General features: G+C 38.5%; 3 protein-coding genes across 4 annotated transcripts in view; all 3 read left to right on the top strand.

Moving 5' to 3' along the window:
- The first annotated feature begins 1,681 nt into the window (after positions 1–1,681).
- On the top strand, positions 1,682–7,641 carry LOC130246809 (tripartite motif-containing protein 16-like). Of its 2 annotated transcripts, none has more exons than XM_056479965.1 (6): positions 1,682–2,375; positions 2,471–2,566; positions 2,775–3,008; positions 3,122–3,278; positions 4,185–4,244; positions 5,715–7,641. In XM_056479965.1, the coding sequence occupies exons 1-6, from the start codon at positions 1,785–1,787 to the stop codon at positions 5,720–5,722; spliced, it is 1,146 nt and encodes a 381-aa protein (XP_056335940.1). In that variant the 5' UTR covers positions 1,682–1,784; the 3' UTR covers positions 5,723–7,641. The 2 variants fall into 2 exon arrangements, with proteins under 2 accessions (XP_056335940.1, XP_056335931.1); XM_056479956.1 differs by having other exon boundaries at positions 5,039–7,641.
- Positions 7,642–7,903: 262 nt separating this feature from the next.
- Positions 7,904–16,418, top strand: LOC130246850 (E3 ubiquitin/ISG15 ligase TRIM25-like). The gene is made up of 6 exons (XM_056480008.1): positions 7,904–8,556; positions 8,652–8,747; positions 8,956–9,189; positions 9,299–9,455; positions 10,747–10,791; positions 11,640–16,418. The coding sequence occupies exons 1-6, from the start codon at positions 7,966–7,968 to the stop codon at positions 11,801–11,803; spliced, it is 1,287 nt and encodes a 428-aa protein (XP_056335983.1). The 5' UTR covers positions 7,904–7,965; the 3' UTR covers positions 11,804–16,418.
- A 2,316-nt stretch (positions 16,419–18,734) lies between these two features.
- Positions 18,735–20,837, top strand: part of dnaaf11 (dynein axonemal assembly factor 11) — a 31,377-nt gene continuing 29,274 nt past the window's right edge. The window contains exons 1-3 of the mRNA XM_056479996.1: positions 18,735–18,933; positions 19,071–19,238; positions 19,323–19,400. Of these exons, the coding sequence (XP_056335971.1) occupies positions 18,924–18,933; positions 19,071–19,238; positions 19,323–19,400 (256 nt within the window). The 5' untranslated portion in view covers positions 18,735–18,923. The remainder of the gene's footprint in view (positions 18,934–19,070; positions 19,239–19,322; positions 19,401–20,837) is intronic.

The raw sequence follows: 20,837 nt of genomic DNA, 5'->3' as shown, positions 1-20,837 counted from the left end.
TGAATGAATAAATATATACAGTTGAAATCAGAATTATTAGCCCCCCTTTGAATTTTTTTCTTCTTTTTAAAATATTTTCCAAATGATGTTTAACAGAGCAAAGAAATTTTCACAGTATGTCTGATAATATTTTTTCTTCTGGAGAAAATCTTATTTGTTTTATTTTGGCTAGAATAAAAGCAGTTAAAAAATTTTAGACACCATTGTAAGGACAAAATTATTAGCCCCTTTAAGCTATTTTTTCGATAGTCTATAGAACAAACCATTATTATACAATAACTTGCCTAATTACCCTAACCTGCCTAGTTAACCTAATTAATAGTTAAGCCTTTAAATGTCACGTTAAGCTTTATAGAAGTGTCTTGAAAAATATCTAGTAAAATATTATTTACTGTCATCGTGGCAAAGATAAAATAAATCAGTTATTAGAAATGAGTTATTAAAACTAGTATGTTTAGAAATGTGTTGAAAAAATCTGCTCTCCGTTAAACAGAAATTGGGGATAAAAGAAACAAGCGGTCTAATAATTCAGGGGGGCTAATAATTCTGACTTCAACTGTATACACACACACACACACACACACACACACACACACACACACACACACACACACACACACACACACACACACACACACACACACACACACACACACACAAATGTATTCTGGTAATTGACAAAGGTTTGCCAAAGTAGCACTGAGCCCTGGTGATATCACTTATAAATGATAATTCTTGATGCAGTGCCACCTGAGGGATCGGAGATTGATCATGTTGTTCAGCTTAGGCCTGCGCCCCATGTCCTTTACGCAACTCCTCCAGACTCCTTAAATCTTTTAATTATGTTATGCACTGTTGAAGGTGGAATATCCAAATGTCCTCCTATTTTTCTTTGAGGAACATTGTTTTTTAACATTTCAATAATTTTCCCACGTATTTGTTGGCAAACTGCCGATCCTTGGCCCATCTTTGCTCCTAAAGGACTAGGCTATTCTTGGATGCTGCTTTTGTACCAAATCATACAATTACTTGTTGACCTCATTATTTAACAAATTTACCTGATTACTAGCCCTAAACTTCTCCTGTCCCAACTTTTTTTTTGGTGTGTCTGAATGACAGGACAGGATGTATATTTACAAATGCAATTAAGCAGACAAAAACATGAAATATTTTGTGTTCATATTGTCTGCAATGAAATGCAAGTCAAAGTGGAAATCACTACTTTCTTTTTTTATTTTGCATTTTACATACTGTCCCAACTTATTCTGATTTGGGGTTGTAGTATTTATGTAGTAGGCTACCATAGTCCTCTGGATGTTGTGTATTTTCACATTGTGAGTTTGTGTTTCTCCTGATGAATTCTGTTTTACCACAGAAAAAATGCAACATTGAGTTCAGTTTCTCAATAAACATCACTGACAGAACACGACTCTCAATTCAGTTACTATTATTTATTTGTTTTGTTTTTAATTTAAAGTAATTTTTTCCCATGATTGTCTTTAAATATAATTTATTGTCAAAATATCACACACAAAGATATTAAAATAAGGTGCTAAGTGATAAAGTAAATAACAGAGGGCAAATAAACATCACAGATTTCAAGATTGAGTCTCTAATAATGAATATCCGCTGTACAACACTGTCATCTAGTGGTGTTTAATATATGACTGGCTGATTCACTTTTTTACAAACAGGAAGTGTTTCCTCTCAGAAAAATCGAAACTTAACTGAAGTTGTTGACGAAGTGTTGAGGATCCCTTCTGTCTGCGAGTTTGTGCTGTAAAATGGCAGAATCCAGTATTTCAGTGGCTCAGGATCAGTTCAGCTGTTCAATCTGTCTGGATCTACTGAAGGATCCAGTGGCCATTCCCTGTGGACACAGTTACTGTATGAGCTGTATTTCAGGCTGCTGGGATCAGGATGGGCAGAAGGGAGTCTACAGCTGCCCTCAGTGCAGACAGACCTTCACTCCAAGACCTGCTTTAGGGAAAAACACCATGCTGGCTGAAGTGGTGGAGAAACTCAAGAAGACAAAACTACAAGCTGCTCGTCCTGCTCAGTGTTACTCTGAATCTGCAGATGTGGAGTGTGATGTTTGTACTGGAGACAAAAATAAAGCTGTCAAATCCTGTCTGGAGTGTCTGAGCTCTTACTGTCAAAATCATCTTGAACAACACGAGACTTTCTTCAGAGGTAAAAAACACAATCTGATGGACGCCACTGGACGACTGCAGGAGATGATCTGCCCTCAACATGAGAAACTACTGGAGGTTTTCTGTCGTACTGATCAGTGCTGTATTTGTTATCTGTGTACAATGGATGAACACAAAAACCACGACACTGTATCAGCTGCAGCAGAGAGGACTGACAAACAGGTATGAACTATTTTCTATTCTTTGGAAACATTCTTTGTTGAATTCTTCAGTGTAATAAGTTTATTAATATGTTGCCTGTAATATAAATCCTATAGAGACAGTTGGAGAAAACCCAGAGTAAACTCCATCAGAGAATCCAGAGGAAACAGAAGGAGTGTGAGGAGCTGAGAGCGGCTGTAGAGTCTCACAAGGTGAGTTTTGAGCTGAAGATCAACTGCTGGCTGCTGGAAGAGCTGTTTGAGACTCAGTTAGGACTGTCCTGCAGTCAGTCAGTGAGGAGCCCAGTGCTGGAGCACTTTGAGTCCCACTGAAGCCCCTGTGGGGAACAGGCTGTGTGAGGCAGCAGTAAGAGCTGAGTGAATGACTGATTCTGCTGCTTCTCTCTGTGTGTCCTAACAGCGCTCTGCACAGGCAGCAGTGGAGGACACTGAGAGGATCTTTACTGAGCTCATCCGCTCCATTGAGAGAAACTGCTCTGAGTTGATGCAGCTGATCAGAAATCAGGAAAAGGCTGCAGTGAGTGGAGCTGAAGTACGACTGCAGCGACTGGAGCAGGAGATTGATGATCTGTGGAGGAAAGACGCTGAGCTGGTGCAGCTTTCACACACAGACCATCACATCCATTTCCTCCAGGTAACACAGATCTGACAAACAGCACAGTGGTAGAGCATGTCGTGCAGAGATTGTGTTTCTGTCAGATGTGTGTGTGTGTGTCTTTAGCTGCTGTTTGTGTTGTGTTTGTGTAGAGTTTCCAGTCTCTCTCTGCTCCTGGATCTACAGACTCATCCAGCATCACTGTCAGCTCTCGTCTCTCTTTTGATGATGTTGGTAAATCTGTGTCTCGTCTGAGAGAGAAACTGGAGCATTTCTGCAGAGGGGAGATAGAAAAGATATCTGGTAAAGGTAAGCTTGAAATTTACTCATATGTGTCATGTACTGTAACACAGAAATAATTATAGCTTTGTCCAAAATCACTGTAGTTGGTACTACATTTTTATTTGAATTGACTTCACAACAATTTGAAAAGTATTTTCAATATGGTATGAATATGAGTATTATAAAGTGAATTCAGATGATCTATATCTGCCATTGGGTGCGACGCAGTGGCACAGTAGGTAGTGCTATCGCCTCACAGCTAGAAGGTTGCTGGTTCGAGCCTCGGCTGGGTCAGTTAGCGTTTCTGTGTGGAGCTTGTTCTCCCTGCGTTCGCGTGGGTTTCCTCCATGTGCTCCGGTTTCCCCCACAGTCCGAAGACATGCGGTACAGGGGAATTGGCAAGGCTAAATTGTCCGTAGTGTGTGAGTGTGTATGGTGTATGGATGTTTCCCAGAGATGGGTTGCGGCTGGAAGGGCATCCGCTGCATAAAACATGTGCTGAATAAGTTGGCAGTTCATTCCGCTGTGGCGACCCCGGATTAATAAAGGGACTAAGCCGAAAAGAAAATGCCTGAATACATCTGCCATTTGTCATGATCACATGAGCACATCAGTTGTGGTGCTTCACTCACATTCATATTTTCTCCCATGGCTTTATGGGATAGTACAGAGTCCATTGCATGTGCTCTTTAGAATCTCCCAGCAGTAGTAAGTCATCTGGGTGCTTCATTTTTTTCAGTATTATGAATTCACACATACTTCTCAGCTTGCACACCTTTCTCACATATTATATAGTAGGGAATTATGCGATTTTGGATGCATCATATATTTAAATAAAATATCAAGGCTTTTATTATGATTTATAATTACAGCTACAGCGTAATCTGTATAATTGTGTAATGTTTACTCACAAGTTGCTGTTGATTTCCACAGTGAGAGACATAACCAGGATTTACAAACCTGAACCAAAGATCCGTGAGGAGTTCCTCCAGTGTAAGTCTCTATGATCATCATACTGTATATACAGAGACAGACTTTAGCTCTTATTACATATCAACAACATACATCAGACTGAACTGTGATGAACATTCATGTACATGTCAGATAGTTAATATTCAAAGATTCACTACTAAAACACCTGTGAATTGAAGTAAATAAACTATAACTACTCATGAATAATCAAATGATAACTGGTTTATCTCAGAGTTGTTCTGCTCAGAGGCCAGTTGCATGAAGTTCAGTTTTTACTGAGGCAAGTTCTCAAGAAAATGAGTTTAATGGTAATTTACACTACAGCTAACCTGCTCTGGAGAGATATATTATAACAGTTATGAGTATTCATACTTTGTTACATATTCATATAATTATTATATTAACTGGCAATTAATTTATATATATATATATATATATATATATATATATATATATATATATATATATATATATATATATATATATATATATATATATATACATACATATATACATATATATATATATATATATATATATATATATATATATATATATATATATATACATACATACATACATTTGCTTTAATTGATATAGCACTTTTAAAATGACTAAGCATATGTCCTCTTTGTATTCTTGTTCCCTTGTTTCACTCTTTGTGCACCATTTAAATGATTAAATTCAGCTGATTCATATGCATTGACAATCAAACCCAGAGATGACAAAAACTGAAAAAGTAATAAAAAATAAATAAATAAATAATGTGGATTTCTATTTTTGTAAATGAAAGTCATGTGTTTTATCTTCATCAGATTACCGTCAGCTTACTTTGGATCCAAACACAGTAAATAATTACCTGTTGCTGTCTGAAGGGAACAGAGTGTTTGAATACACTTCTAAAGACCAGCAGTATCCTGATCATCCAGACAGATTTGATTGTTGGCTTCAGGTGTTGTGTAGAGAGAGTGTGTGTGGACGCAGTTACTGGGAGGTGGAGTGGAGCGGCAGAGGAGTGTCTATATCGGTGGCGTATAAGAGCATCAACAGGAAGGGAGAGGCAACTGAATGTGTAATTGGACGTAATGATCAGTCCTGGAGTTTGTCCTGCTCTGACTCCAGTTGTTCATTCTGGCACAATAACAAACACATTAAACTTCCAGTAATGTCCGTCTCATCCAGAATAGGAGTGTATGTAGATCATGGTGCAGGAACTCTGTCCTTCTACAGCATCTCTAACACAATGAGCCTCATTCACAGAGTCCACACCACATTCACTCAGCCGCTCTACCCTGGGTTTAGGATCAATTCTTTATATTTTCTATTATCAAAAAGCAAGCCAAAAATAAAACTTAGTGATCTGAAGATGTAGAAAACAGAGAAATTCTGATGTGATGTTTATGCATTTGAACCCCATGATGATAAATCAGTAACTGGGAAACATTTTTATTTTCATATCAATATTTTCATATCACACCTATCATCATGAAGTGCTTTGAGCGGTTGGTCCTGGCACATCTGAAAGACTCTGCCATCCACAGTGGACCCACATCAGTTTGCCTACCGTGGCAACAGGAGCACAGAAGATGCAGTCTCCATAGCACTGCACTCTGTCCTCACACACCTGGACAATAAAAACACTTATGCACGAACACTGTTTATTGACTTCAGTTCAGCATTCAACACTGTCATACCCTCCAAGTTAATGATCAAACTTAGAGACCTGGATATCGACACGTCTCTCTGCAACTGGGTTATGGACTTTCTGACTAACAGACCTCAAAATGTTAGATCAGGCCCCATCTGCTTCACCATCATCACACTCAACACTGGTGTACCACAGGGCTGTGTGCTGAGCCCCTTCCTCTACTCCCTTTTTACCATCGACTGTAGGCCTGTGAACAGATCCAACACCATCATCAAATTTGCAGATGACACCACAGTGATTGGTCTAATCAGCGACAATGATAAGACGGCCTACAGGGAGGAGATACAGCATCTGGCCATTTGATGCACCGACAATAATATGCTCCTTAACACCAACAAGACCAAGGAGCTCATTGTGGACTTCAGGAAGGGACGAACAGGCTCACATGATCCCATCCACATGAATGGGATGGCCGTTGAGCCTGTCTCATCCTTCAAGTTCCTGGGGACCCACATCTCAAAGGACCTTTCCTGGACCACCAACACCTCCAGCCTGGTCAAGAAGGCTCACCAGCGCCTATTCTTCTTGAGGCAACTTAAGAAGAACCAGCTTTCATCAGCCGTCTTGGTAAACTTCTACTGCTGCACAATAGAAAGCATCCTGACCAACAGCGTCACAGTCTGGTATGGAAGCTGCTCTGTTGCTGAGCGTAAGGCACTGCAGCGGGTGGTGAAAACTGCCCAACGCATCACAGGGACTACACTGCTAGCTATTGAGGACATCCAGAAGAAACGCTGTCTGCGCCAAGCATGCAGAATTCTTAAGGATTCCTCTCACCCTGCTCACAGACTGTCTTCTCTCCTGCCTTCCGGCAGGTGCTTCAGGCTCAAAAACCAGCAGACTGAGGAACAGCTTTTTCCCCAGAGCTGTCTCCCTTTTGAACTCTGCCCCTCACTGACTCTTTTGCCCCCCTAATACACCCCCTACTCTCCTCTAACTTATACTCCTCACAATCACTGCACTATTTAACATTTGCACATTTAAAATTTGCACATATTCATTGCACTGATTCATTTATTTGAACTGTACATACACACTGCACATGGACATTTGTAATTATGTTTATCTATCTTCTTATGTTTATCACACTTCTGATTATTAATAGCATCCTGTACATATATTTATTTATTGTAAATCTCTGTTCATAGCTAATACAACCTGTATATAATGTTCATAGTAAAGAAATGACTGGAAGGATATGAAACGCCAAATGATGAACTTCGTGCTTTTGTCACTTTGAACAGAATCATATCCTGCTGAATCTCACTGCATGTTTCTAGACTTCACACAGGCGTGTTCTTGTTTACATGTGCTCCGATTCAAAAATGAACCCTTAATTCAATTTTAAGAGTAGCAGAAATATATAAATGTATTCTCTCAGTGCTTTTATATTACAGCCATTGTGGTCTCATATTAATATTCATCTATGAATGTATGATCCATTAGAATAGATTTACTTGTACTGTAAATTTGCTTTTATTGCATCAGTTTTGAAAGACATATACTGTATGTTGTCATTTATTAAACAATCAGTTTACATTGCTGACCAACATGAAATACCTGAAGTAAGATTACTAAGATTACTAAAGTCCTCTGCATTTTGTGTATTTTCACATTGTTAGTTTGTGTTGCTCCTGATGAATTCTGTTTTACCACAGACAAAAGTGCTACATTGAGTTCAGTTTTTCAATAAATACGACTCTCAATTCAGTTGTTATTTATTCATTTTTTTATTTAAAGTTATTTTTCTAGTTTTTAAATGTAATTTATTGTCAAAACACTACACAAAAAGTAAAATAAGGTGTGAAGTGCTAAAATAAAACTAACAGAGCAAATAAACGTCACAGATTTTAAGATCGAGTCTCTAATAATCAATATCCGCTGTACAACACTGTCATCTAGTGGTGTTTAATATATGACTGGCTGATTCACTTTTTTACAAACAGGAAGTGTTTCCTCAAAAAAACGAAACTTAACTGAAGTTGTTGACGAAGTGTTGAGGATTCCCTTCTGTCTGCGAGTTTGTGCTGTAAAATGGCAGAATCCAGTATTTCAGTGGCTCAGGATCAGTTCAGCTGTTCAATCTGTCTGGATCTACTGAAGGATCCAGTGGCCATTCCCTGTGGACACAGTTACTGTATGAGCTGTATTTCAGGCTGCTGGGATCAGGATGAGCAGAAGGGAGTGTACAGCTGCCCTCAGTGCAGACAGACCTTCACTCCAAGACCTGCTTTAGGGAAAAACACCATGCTGGCTGAAGTGGTGGAGAAACTCAAGAAGACAAAACTACAAGCTGCTCGTCCTGCTCAGTGTTACTCTGAATCTGCAGATGTGGAGTGTGATGTTTGTACTGGAGACAAAAATAAAGCCGTCAAATCCTGTCTGGTGTGTCTGGAATCTTATTGTCAGATTCATTTTGAACGTCATGAAGAATTTCACTCTAGAAAGCGACACAAAGTGACTGAAGCCACTGGACGACTGCAGGAGATGATCTGCCCTCAACATGAGAAACTACTGGAGGTTTTCTGTCGTACTGATCAGTGCTGTATTTGTTATCTGTGTACAATGGATGAACACAAAAACCACGACACTGTATCAGCTGCAGCAGAGAGGACTGACAAACAGGTATGAACTATTTTCTATTCTTTGGAAACATTCTTTGTTGAATTCTTCAGTGTAATAAGTTTATTAATATGTTGCCTGTAATATAAATCCTATAGAGACAGTTGGAGGAAATGCAGAAAAATCATTATCAGAGAATGGAGGAGAAACAGAAGGATTGTGAGGAGCTGAGAGCGGCTGTAGAGTCTCACAAGGTGAGTTTTGAGCTGAAGATCAACTGCTGGCTGCTGGAAGAGCTGTTTGAGACTCAGTTAGGACTGTCCTGCAGTCAGTCAGTGAGGAGCCCAGTGCTGGAGCACTTTGAGTCCCACTGAAGCCCCTGTGGGGAACAGGCTGTGTGAGGCAGCAGTAAGAGCTGAGTGAATGACTGATTCTGCTGCTTCTCTCTGTGTGTCCTAACAGCGCTCTGCACAGGCAGCAGTGGAGGACACTGAGAGGATCTTTACTGAGGTCATCCGCTCCATTGAGAGAAGCCGCTCTGAGGTGACGCAGCTGATCAGAGATCAGGAAAAGGCTGTAGTGAGTGGAGCTGAAGTACGACTGCAGCGACTGGAGCAGGAGATTGATGATCTGAGGAGGAGAGACACTGAGCTGGAGCAGCTTTCACACACAGACCATCACATCCATTTCCTCCAGGTAACACAGATCTGACAAACAGCACAGTGGTAGAGCATGTTGTGCAGATATAGTGTTTCTGTCAGATGTTTGTGTGTCTTTAACTGCTGTTTGTGTTGTGTCTGTGTAGAGTTTCCAGTCTCTCTCTGCTCCTGGATCTACAGACTCATCCAGCATCACTGTCAGCTCTCGTCTCTCTTTTGATGATGTTGGTAAATCTGTGTCTTGTCTGAGAGAGAAACTGGAGCAGTTCTGCAAAGAAGAGATAAAAAAGATAACTGAATTGGGTAAAAAAAAAACACTCCTATTCCCATGAGGAAAACTTAATTAAAATATTTAAAGGGCACCTATGGTAAAAAATCTACTTTTCAAGCTTTTTGGACAGACATATGTGCATGTATGGTGTATAGACGGTCATATTGGGGTGATATAAGCACACCCAGTGCTTTTTTTTCAATTTAACAACATAACCAATTGGAGCGGTTTTCAAACCAACCGCAACTTTACGTAGGAGTGCGGTCCCCCCGCCCACCAACATTGATTGACAGGCGCGTCATCATATCCTCAGTTTGTTGATTCACATCCGCCATTTTCAGCGTGAGTCGAAGCGATATCAATAAAGGAACACGCTAGCTCTATTTTTAGATGCAAGGCTCATTGGGCTCAACACAAGAGCAATATTCTCCACATTATCGCTCTAATCGAAATTATTGGTTGTATCTTTAGGTAGGTTTGCAAACATGTGTACTTCTCATTGAGTCTAACTCATACTTCAGCCGTTTGCATTTCTCGCGATCCCAGAATCTCCCTGTGATCTTAACTATCATGCGTTTTAGAATTCTAAACATCGGTTTCTATCAGGGTACACTCAAGTCGACGGCTGGGCGCCGCGGACCGCTGCAGAAACCTATGTTTAGAATTCAAAAATGCGTGGCGCGATGATTCAGGACACATGTTTCTGCCGCGCCACAGAGTGTCTGGTGTGCCGTGTCGCGGCTTCGAGCGGCGCATCCGGTGCCTCAGTCAAAGTTAATTCAGTGTGCGTAGTTATTGGTTTCTGTGTACAAGCTCGGCACTTGAAACTAGCACACAGTTGGCTGTAAAACTGTACAAAGACACAAATGATTTTGTACTCTCTGCTTGGTCTGTGTCAGAGTCGTACATGTATGACTGATTGCTGAACGTCTCACTCCTGCTCCTTCTCTCAGTCTGCCTGTCAGACTCTGTTGCAAATGCAGAGCGGGTGAGCTCATGGCCCCGCCCCCTTGTTACGTTGGCGGTAAGCCGAAACTAATTTACATGTGAAGCAACACACCCATAAATCAGCAAACTGTGGACACGCCCCCAACATGACACTTTTTAACACATTATAATAAAAAAATCTGAATTGTGTTTTAAACTGAACCTAAACTGGCACACTCAGAAGAACCATAATATTAATATTAAATCATAAAAAATAGGTAAACTATGTGCCCTTTAATATTTGAATGTAATACAAAAACATGTAAATAATATATCATGTAATGTTTTGTTTCATACAATATCTGATTTGTAATAAAGGTCTTTTGGTTTTCACAGTAAAATGCACTGAGATCATTCCTACCTCTAAACCCAAGACTAAGGGTAAGTTTCTAAGTCTTTTATAGACACATTTTAAAAAACATTCTACAGTATAATAAAGTATCTCACAATATTTTGTCAGAATTTCATTCATTTTACACATTCACACTAGACACAGTATGATTTGTCTTTTTAAGTTTTTGGTTGCATGAAAGGTCTTCAGGATTACTAGAAAGTTACAGGCAGGTGAGCAAGGTCAAGGCAGCAGCTAAACTGCAAATAAATTGCATGTTGATGGCCAATCTGTTTCACTCTGTATGTAAAAGTCCTCACAAACAGCAATGATGAGAAGTCACTGTAACTGTGTGCATTCCTGTTTTAAAGGTTTCTATATTCCATGCATGTATATCCTAAAGTGTGTGTGTGCTATTCTGCATCTAGGAGTGATTGAGACAGGGATCTAAATCAGGCCTTGCCAAAAGACAAAATATTTTACAAGAAGGCTTAGAAAAACGAAACAACCACTGAAGATGCAAACTGAAAAAATGAGAATGTAATGCCAAGGAAACCAGAAAATAAAGAGAGGAAAATAATAAACAGAGTAGAAAAATCTAAATAAGTGTCTACAGAAACTTAGAACACAGAAGATATGATTATTTATTATTTATAGAATGAAGCCATTAATTCATTACCAGGAGGAAAGGAAAATATTAATTTATTTCATTTTAGATGTATTACAGTAAAGTTGCTTGATTTCCATGTTTGATTTCCATTTTCTATATTTATTAAGTTTTGCAATAGAATATCTATATTGTAATCTACAGTTTTTTTTTAACATGAGCTAATTAGGTTTTTTTTTGATGACCTACCAGAAGAGATGACCATATATGATCTGTATTCTCCCATGCTAGAACTGTACCCCTCCATCCAAATACTGGAAGACCGCTTTACGGAAGTGGATCTTCTCTTGCTGAATCTAGAACCCTCTGTCCCGGCACAGTCTATGGTCCCACAGCTGAAACTCTCTGTCCGAAAAAGGAACCCTCAATTCTGGAACAAGAACCCTCCTTCCTGAATGTGAAAATTTTCTCTGGCCCAAAACCGAAACCCTTTGTCCTTAAACTGGAACCCCCAATTCTAAAGCCAGAGCCCTTGATCCCCAGAAGCGCAGCTTTTAGCGAATTTAGCCATTTTCAAAAAAATGAAACAGGTCAATCAAGTGAATCGAGTAGATCTGTAAAAAAAAAAAGTTTATTTAAGGGGGGGAGGCTTAGTAACCAATAGAGTGAGTGCTTCATTCTCCCCATTCAACATTGTCCAAGCCTGCCCGGGGTAATGCACTGTAAACAATAAGGAGAGCACATGGAGAAATCATATCATCTCCCTTTCATTTTAGAAGCCTCTAATGCACGGCAATGGATTGATAATCCCTTACATTATCGATATTTTCTTTGGCTTTGGTATGTGCTTCTGATGCTATATATTTTTAAAACTTTAACATTGTTTTATGTTAAGCTAGGCTTTGGGGTAGATAGGTCACATACTAGGCCACATAGTAGTCATATAGCTAGACACTTGCTTAATGACTTTTTCGATATATTATGGTGACTTGAGAAAGCCAACATACTGTTATACTACATAAACTTAATATCCTTCTTCTTTTTCTTCCTCTGAGACTAATTTCTATATGCATCTCCTCCTAGACTGTTCATACTACAACCACCAAACTTACTCCAAACCTCCAAACTGGTCTGACTCGGGTTGCTATATCTTTCCCAACTGATCCGACTACAGTTTTCCGAAAACTGACCCGGAAAATTTGGAAAAGTCCCATTGATCTAACATTGGACCAAAATTTATGACCTCATAACTTTCTGCTAGATTGTCATACAGACTAAAGTGTTAGCTCATTTAACTCAGACTACCAATCTGCCAATCAATGATGACCTTTAAACTTTTTAGCCACACCCTAGCAACCATGTACGGCACCCTAGTAACTGTCCCATAGACTTCCACTAACCTAGTGATTAGTGCGTCAACATATAGCACCCAGGTGCTCGCGGCGACCCGAGTTCAATTCCCGGCTCGAGGTTCTTTGCCGATCCTTCCCCTCTCTCTGCTCCCCATAATTTCCTGTAAATCTCCACTGTCAATCTTCAATGTCCTATCAATAAAGGTGAAAACCCTTAAAAAAATAATTATAAAAAAAGACTTCCATTGTGAAAAACTCATTAACTTTACATTGGACACACTAACAACACACTAATTCATACTAACAATATACTAATCCATACTAGCAATATACTAACAAACATACTAATCATACTAGAAACATGTTAATTGATGCTAGAACCATGCTAACAACATGCTAATTTATGCTAGAAACATGCTAGCAACATGCTAATTCATACTAGAACCATGCTAATTTTTGTTAGCAACTACTCAGAACAACTTATCAATTGCCTAGCAACACCTTAGCAACTGCCTAGCAACAACTCAGAACACCCTAGCAACCAAAAAGCAACACCTTAGCAATGACCTAAAACACCTTAGTAACTGCCTAGCAACACCTTAGCAACCACCTAGCAACACCTTGTCAACCACTCAGAACACCCTAGCAACACCTTAGCAACCACCTACAGTAGTAACCACTGAGAACACCCAACAACCACCTAGAAACACCGTAGCAACCACTTGGAACACCCTAGCAACTGCCTAGCAACTGCCTAGCAACACCCTAGCAACCACTTAGATCACCCTAGCAACACCTTAACAACCACTCAGAACAACCAAACAACTGATGAGTAGCAACACCCTAGCAACCACCTAGCAACGCCTTAGCAACCACTCAGAACGCCTAAGCAACCGCCTAGCAACTACTCAGAACACCCTAGCAACGCCTTAGCAACCAACTAGTAACCATTCAGAACACCCTAGCAACCACCTAGAAACACCGTAGCAACCACTCAGAACACCCTAGCAACTGCCTTGCCACACCTTAGCAACCACCTAGATCACCCTAGCAATGCCTTAACAACCACTCAGAACAACCAAACAAATGAATAGCAACACCCTAGCAACCACTCAGAACAACCTAGCAACTGCCTAGCAATGCCTTGGCCACATGCTTAGCAACCACTTAGAACACCCTAGCAACTACCTAGCAGCACCTTAGCAACCACCTAGTAACGGCATAGCACTCAGAACACCCTATCAACCACCTAGTGAGAAACATGCCAATCCATATCAGAAACATGCTAACCTATATGTAGTTATCCATCTATACCTACTGTTTCAAAGTTTTTGAAAACTACTTCACTTATTTAAACTTTAAAACTACTTCAATCTTTCAGATGAGGCTTTCTCAAGACACTATAAAGTTTTTCTACAAACTTTACTTTTCTACTCTCTGAACTGGCTTGGTGCATGTCTGAATGTATGCCTATGCGCAATGTCCGATCAGTGAGTGCTAAAGTTAGGGACGCTGTCACATTAACGTGAAAGTGTAGTGAAACTTAAGTGGAATTTGTACTCTGCATTTTACCTATTAAATGCACAAACAGTAGTGAGAACTGAATACACCACTGCAAACACAACCAAAAACAGTGAACGCAACAGAGTCATGTTTTGTAAGCCGAGTCTGAGGGCTGTGTGCTCAGCCATTATTTTCGTCAATGGTTTTGACAGCACAGGAGCACAAACTATACATCCTGTTCTGTGTTTAAAGGCCCTGTGAAGTGTTTTGAAATGTGCATTTTTTTCGATGTTTGACGTAATCTCAACTGAAACATGAAGACCGTGCAGGACGTAGAGTAGCTCCTCCAGTAGCCAATAGGGTTTCGTTTTTATTACAGCTCTGCCAGTGAGAGTGGATGAGTCAACTGCATCAAATGAAAAGCATTTTGAAGGGGGCAGGACATGTCAGATACTATAGAGCATTTGTCTTTTTTTTTTTTTACCGATTTGGAGGAAGTGAAAATCACATACTGATTCTAACATATAAAAAACATCATTTTAATTATTTAGGACCTTTAAACTTAATTTTTTTAAGCTTTTGTTATTTTATTGTTGGACCTATATGGGTGAAAATGACTAGTGTGTGAGATTTGAGAAGTGCCTCATCTGTACGTGTAATGCTATGAGGTACAAACTAAATCTTGCTTCTGAAAATTCAGTTATGTGCAATAATTATGTCAAAATGACTAACTTGAAGAGTTTTCAATCAGTTATGCGCCATAGAACGTAAACATTTGAGGCATTCCCAGGACAGACGAGAGACATAGTCCCTCCAGCGTGTCCTGGGTCTTCCCCAAGGTCTCCTCCCGGTGGGGTCCCAAGGGACACCTCCCTAGGTAGGCGTCCAGGAGGCCTTCCGAAACAGATGCTTGAGCCTCCTCAGCTGACTTCTCTCGATGTGGAGGAGCAGCGGCTACCCTGCCACCCTGTGAAGGAAACTCATTTCAGCCACTTGTATCCGAGATCTTGTCTTTTCGGTCATGATGCAAAGCTCATGACCATAGGTGGGTGGGACCCAGTGCATGCTGAAGTTTAAGTTTAATATAACGCTAAGATGAATCCTTTATGATGAGATATTTACACAGCTACTGATATTTATTTCTCCAATATGAATTTTTTATCAATTATAATAATAACCGGCAGCACGGTGGCGCAGTGGGTAGCGCTTTCGCCTCACAGCAAGAAGGTCGCTGGTTCGAGACTCTGTAGGGTCAGTTGGCCTTTCTGTGTGGAGTTTGCATGTTCTCCCCGTGTTGGCATGGATTTCCTCCGGGTGTTCTGGTTTCCCCCACAAGTCCAAAGACATGCGCTAAAGGTTAATTGGGTAAGCTAAATTGTCTGTAGTGTATGTGTGTGAATGAGAGCGTATGGGTGTTTCCCAGTGATGGGTTGCAGATGGAAGGGCATCCGCTGCGTAAAACATGCTTTATAAATTGGCGGTTCATTCCACTGTGGCGACCCCAGATTAATAAAGAGACTAAGCTGAAAAGAAAATTAATGAATGAATAATAACAACCCTGCAAAGTCTCAGACAAGATTTTTATCCTAGAGCTACAAAACTGTTCATTCTATTATAGATTTTATTTACATGAAAGCATTAAAGATTTATAAAACTATATCAAATCTAGAGACCATTTCCATTAAATCAAATCATAATCAAGTAAATTTGTATACTAGAATTGACCTTCCTTCCAAAATATCCTGATTGTCTTCAGTATTTATAGTCATAATGTTTTTTTTTTAAATCTACATGCCCCAAAAACCTCACAGTCAACATTAATCACTAACAGTAAAGTATATGTATAGGTCTTCAAATATATGTTTTTATTTTATGAATCATACATATCATCAACTTTCTCCTCTGTGGACTTCTTTACAGCTCTTAATATAAAATGAATAATTTCTTCTGTCTTAACTTGCACATAATTTCAATTTATAATCCAGTTTCTTCTTTGTATACTTTTTTTTAATTACTAAAATATAAGGTTGATTCGTTCACTCAGTAAACATCACTGACAATGCAGCTCTGTCAAGTGTCTCATTCTTATAAATGTGTGTGATTTTTGAGTGGGATCCCTAGTACATCAATCTAGAGGAAAATCACCACCCTTGCAGCTGTTTTAAAGTGCACATGTAATAGTTCAAAGATGTGTAAATAGATGCAAACCTTTTTATTAATGGCAATGAAAAGATTATTGAAATGCCTTATCTGCAAACATTAAAGTTATATTTCAGTTCAAATACATTCAAATAAAGTTTATTAGTTTAGTGATTTTCATCATTAATTTCATTTCAATGCAGCTTTACAGAAAGAAATAGGGGAGAGCGGGGCACAAAGTAACTCTTTTTTTGTTTTGGCCAAATAATGAACAAAGTAATGGGGTTAGTCAAACCATTTGTTTTTTACCAACAACACACAAGCCTCTCCTACAGGGCTGGTTGTATGATCGTCAGACTTATGGTTTCTGTGCATTATTGCCAAAAGTGCCAGGAGTAAAAATTTACTATTTACCCCACCTGTTTTAACAGACAGAGGGTTAGTTGTAACATGCTTAAAAAGGCAAATTTTACAATTATTTTAAACCCAGTTTACTTTAAATAGTATATTTCCTCAGTACTTAACTCAATAGATGTTTTATTCTGCAGAGCACAGTATGTTTATTTACTCATTGGATAAACACATTTGTATTTATTTGGATAATTATCCATTATTATACAATGCATTTATTTGTAGTATTAGCAATAAAATATTTTTTTATCTATTCAACTTTTTTTCTATTAAAAACATTTTATTTTAAAAGTTTTTAACATTACACACAATTAACAATTATTTTGTTAGTTTAGTTGGTGTCCAACAGTGTGTGGCTTAATTGTAACACCCTGTTACCAACCCCGCTGTGTTGTGTTTTCCTCAAAACTGGCTAGTCTGTGTTTTTTTACATCTTTTAAAATGGTTCCATCTTTTAGCCTATCACAACAATATAAGATATTACGTACGTACTTTCACAGATTTTTTAAAATAAAAAAATATAGAGTATAATAAAAAAATACTTTTATGCTGCAAAAATGGTTTCTCTTTTGTTTCTCATCCAAATTTTCTCGAACTTTTTAAATAATTGGCAGGAAGAGGTCTGCCGACACTGTGGTGAAAACCTCGGAGGCATGCCAAGGTTAACCCTGACCAATACCTTAACTACGTGTTACATTTTACCCCAAGTTACTTTGTGCCCCTCGCTCCCCTAATAATCTTTCTTACTGTTCTTCTTAAGAGTTGTTATTATCAGAGGTTACTCTCAAAATAATGGGTAAATGTACAGTTCCTGGATGTCATTATCCAGGTATTCAAACAAGATGAACATTAACAAATAAATAGATTTACTATTTATAAATAAAAAAAACAACAAACACATCTACGTTGTAGTGATGTCTGTAAAACGTTGTAATTTTTTAAAGGCAACATCGCCACTCACATGCTCGCTACATTGTTACAATGTAGAAATGTTAGACATGAGAAGACTGTAGCAACGTTGTCGTGTGACATTCATCAACCATGAGAGGACGTTCCTACTACATGTATTGTTTTTCCTGGCAGTTTATCAATACTGCCTAGAATACAGGATAAGCAGTAATCATATAAATATTGTTTATTAATTTTCATTTTTAACTTAATAACTTCATATGTAAACATTTAAGTGTAAAAATGCCAAACAAATGTATATAACCAAACTTTTTTATGATATATTTCACAATATTTAATACATACAGTACAGATCTAATTTTAAGCAAACAGTATAAAATAAGGTTTAGATTACGTTAAATAATTAACACTGGACACTGGGCATCGAAGCTTTGGCCTGGAGAATACAGCAGCCCGTGGAGCGCAGCCGAAGGCCAGGCGTAGTATGGAGAACGCAGTCAGAGAAAGAAACAAATCCAACAGAGAATCCAGTTTCAGAGATGGATCCACAGCAGCCACAAGTCAACATAGGCAGTGAACAAGAGAGTACAGATCAGAGCTTGACACAGCAGGACTACACAAATGACCACTGATTCATCTTATTTAGCAAGAAGAAATAATGAATGCTCACGTCTCCCCTGTCGTTGTTGAATGAGACGCTGAACGGTCTGTTGAAATTTAAACTGATTTATTGATGACGAGTAAATGTTGGCAACATTATGACAACCTTCAGCAACAATGTAGATCCTCAACCTTTTTACAAGGTTAGGTTGGTACAACGCTGTGGGAAGGTCGCTACGTTGAGGCAACGTTGTGTGTTTGTTGGGTAATATAATACTGGATTTTTCACATAGATTTTCAGTAACTTAAGTCTGGTCAATTCTGTAAGATGGTTTAAACACAGTAGGCTCCGCCATTCCAAAATATGTGGTGACACAAAATGGCCGCTAGGTGGGACTGTTGTTACCTCAATATAAACGAGAGTAAATTGTGTTTTTCTTTGTAGATACAAAAAGCTGGTAAATCGGTCGTTAAAATGTTTACCACGATTACGTTTTATAATTTGACGATTATAAGGCTGATCATGTAGAAATTATTTCTAAATGAGTGCCAGTTTCTGGTTTTTTTCACCACTCAATGTTTCAGTAGAAGTGCCTGAAAACGTCATGCTCGTGGCTGTCCGTTTCCGTAGCAACGCCTAACAAACTAGAACGAGGAAGTCATGGTCAGCAGTAAGTGCTTCTTATATATTTTTGTCTTTAAACTAAATGTTATTATACTACAATGATAGTGTTTTCCTCACCAATAAACCTTTGACCTTTCGCGGTTTAGCTGTTTGTAAACTAATCGCCCCTCTTTCTCTGTTCAGTCAGCGAGGATCTGATCCGCCGTAGAGCAGAGCACAATAACGGAGAGATCTTCTCCCTGGAGGAGCTTTCCCTCCATCAGCAGGACATCCAGAGGATCGAGCACATCCACAAGTGGTGCAGAGACCTCAAAATCCTCTATTTGCAAAACAACCTCATCCCTAAAATAGGTAAATACCGCAGATTTGTGGACACTGTAACTTTACTGAAGCACATGGCTGTTCATGTAAACTCTTGTAACTTTATTTCTGCAGAAAATGTTGGCAGGCTAAAGAAGCTGGAATATTTAAATCTGGCACTGAACAACATTGAAGTCATTGAGAATTTGGAAGGTGAATAGAGTTTGTGTGTGTGTGTAACTGGGTCTAAGACTAGATTTTGGTTTCTCTGCATCAAATTAAATGTAAAAATGATTCTAAATAAATACATAGAAAGCATATTAAATGGGAGTGTATGCAAAAACAAAATATCATAATATGGGTGAAATATAACTCCAATCGTCATTTAGCAAAATATATATATAAATTCATGCAAAATTGAAACTATATAAATATATATATATATCGGTATCGGCTGCAAAAATCCTGATTGGAGCATCATATGCTTCAAGCTTTATAATGCATAAAGCACATTTTCCCTTTAAGTTCCCTTTAATACTTAAGTGGAGATCTCTCCTTACCTAAGAGAATAAATGAAGGATGTTGCATGTAATCCCTTAAACATGTCTCTTATAACCCTTTAGTGTGGACATGTCATGGTCAGAAGTAGCTTTACAGAAAATAATAGATAAAACAGATAACAAAGCAATTTAGAAACATTGCAAATGATGGAAGAAGAATTCAACATGTCTCATTCATTTTCTTGTCGGCTTAGTCCCTTTATTAATCTGGGGTTGCTACAGCGGAATGAGCAGCCAATTTACCCGGCATATGTTTTACGCAGCGGATGCCCTTCCAGCTGCAACCCATCTCTGGGAAACATCCATACACACGCATTCACACACATACACTACGGACAATTTAGCCTACCCAATTCGCCTGTACCGCATGTCTTTGGACTGCGGGGGAAACCGGAGCACCCAGAGGAAACCCACATTAATGCAGAGAGAACATGCAAACTCTACACAGAATAGGCAACTGACCCAGCCGAGGCTCGAACCAGCGACCTTCCCGCTGTGAGGCGACAGCACTACCTACTGTGCCACTGCATCGCCTCAACATGTCTCAATGAAGAAAAAGTTTGGAGCGCATATTTGATGCATAAGTTAAAATGCACACCTAAATATACATATTTGTTTATTGCAGTAAGTATATTACAAAAATGTGTATTATTAAATTTTCAGGTTTATATATATATATATACATACATACATACATACATACATACATACATACATACAGCATACCACTGTGTATATATATATAGTAGAATATAATTTTTATTAATGATGCAAAAGATGTTAAAATATTTGTAAAATAAGTGTTAATCTAGGTCATAGATTTAATAATCTATTTAGAATTTTGATATTTTTCCATTTTCACTTAATAAGTAACGTCTTAGCTATTTTGTTGTTTTGTCACTTGAATTTACATGCCTATATACCTAATAAACTAACCAACTCCTAAAGTAGTTTTGTTACATATTCATTTATTTTAAATATTAACAAGATATTTCTGAAATGTTTTGCTTCAAAAGTGTGATGTGTATGTATTTATTCATTTATTTTTTACAATGAATTCAATTACAACCTGTAATATAGATCTGTATGT

Source organism: Danio aesculapii, chromosome 2 (assembly GCF_903798145.1).
Source record: "Danio aesculapii chromosome 2, fDanAes4.1, whole genome shotgun sequence".
Classification (NCBI taxonomy): Eukaryota; Metazoa; Chordata; class Actinopteri; order Cypriniformes; family Danionidae; genus Danio; species Danio aesculapii.
Note: the sequence above shows the minus strand (reverse complement) of the source record. Positions and strands in the feature narration are given on the sequence as shown.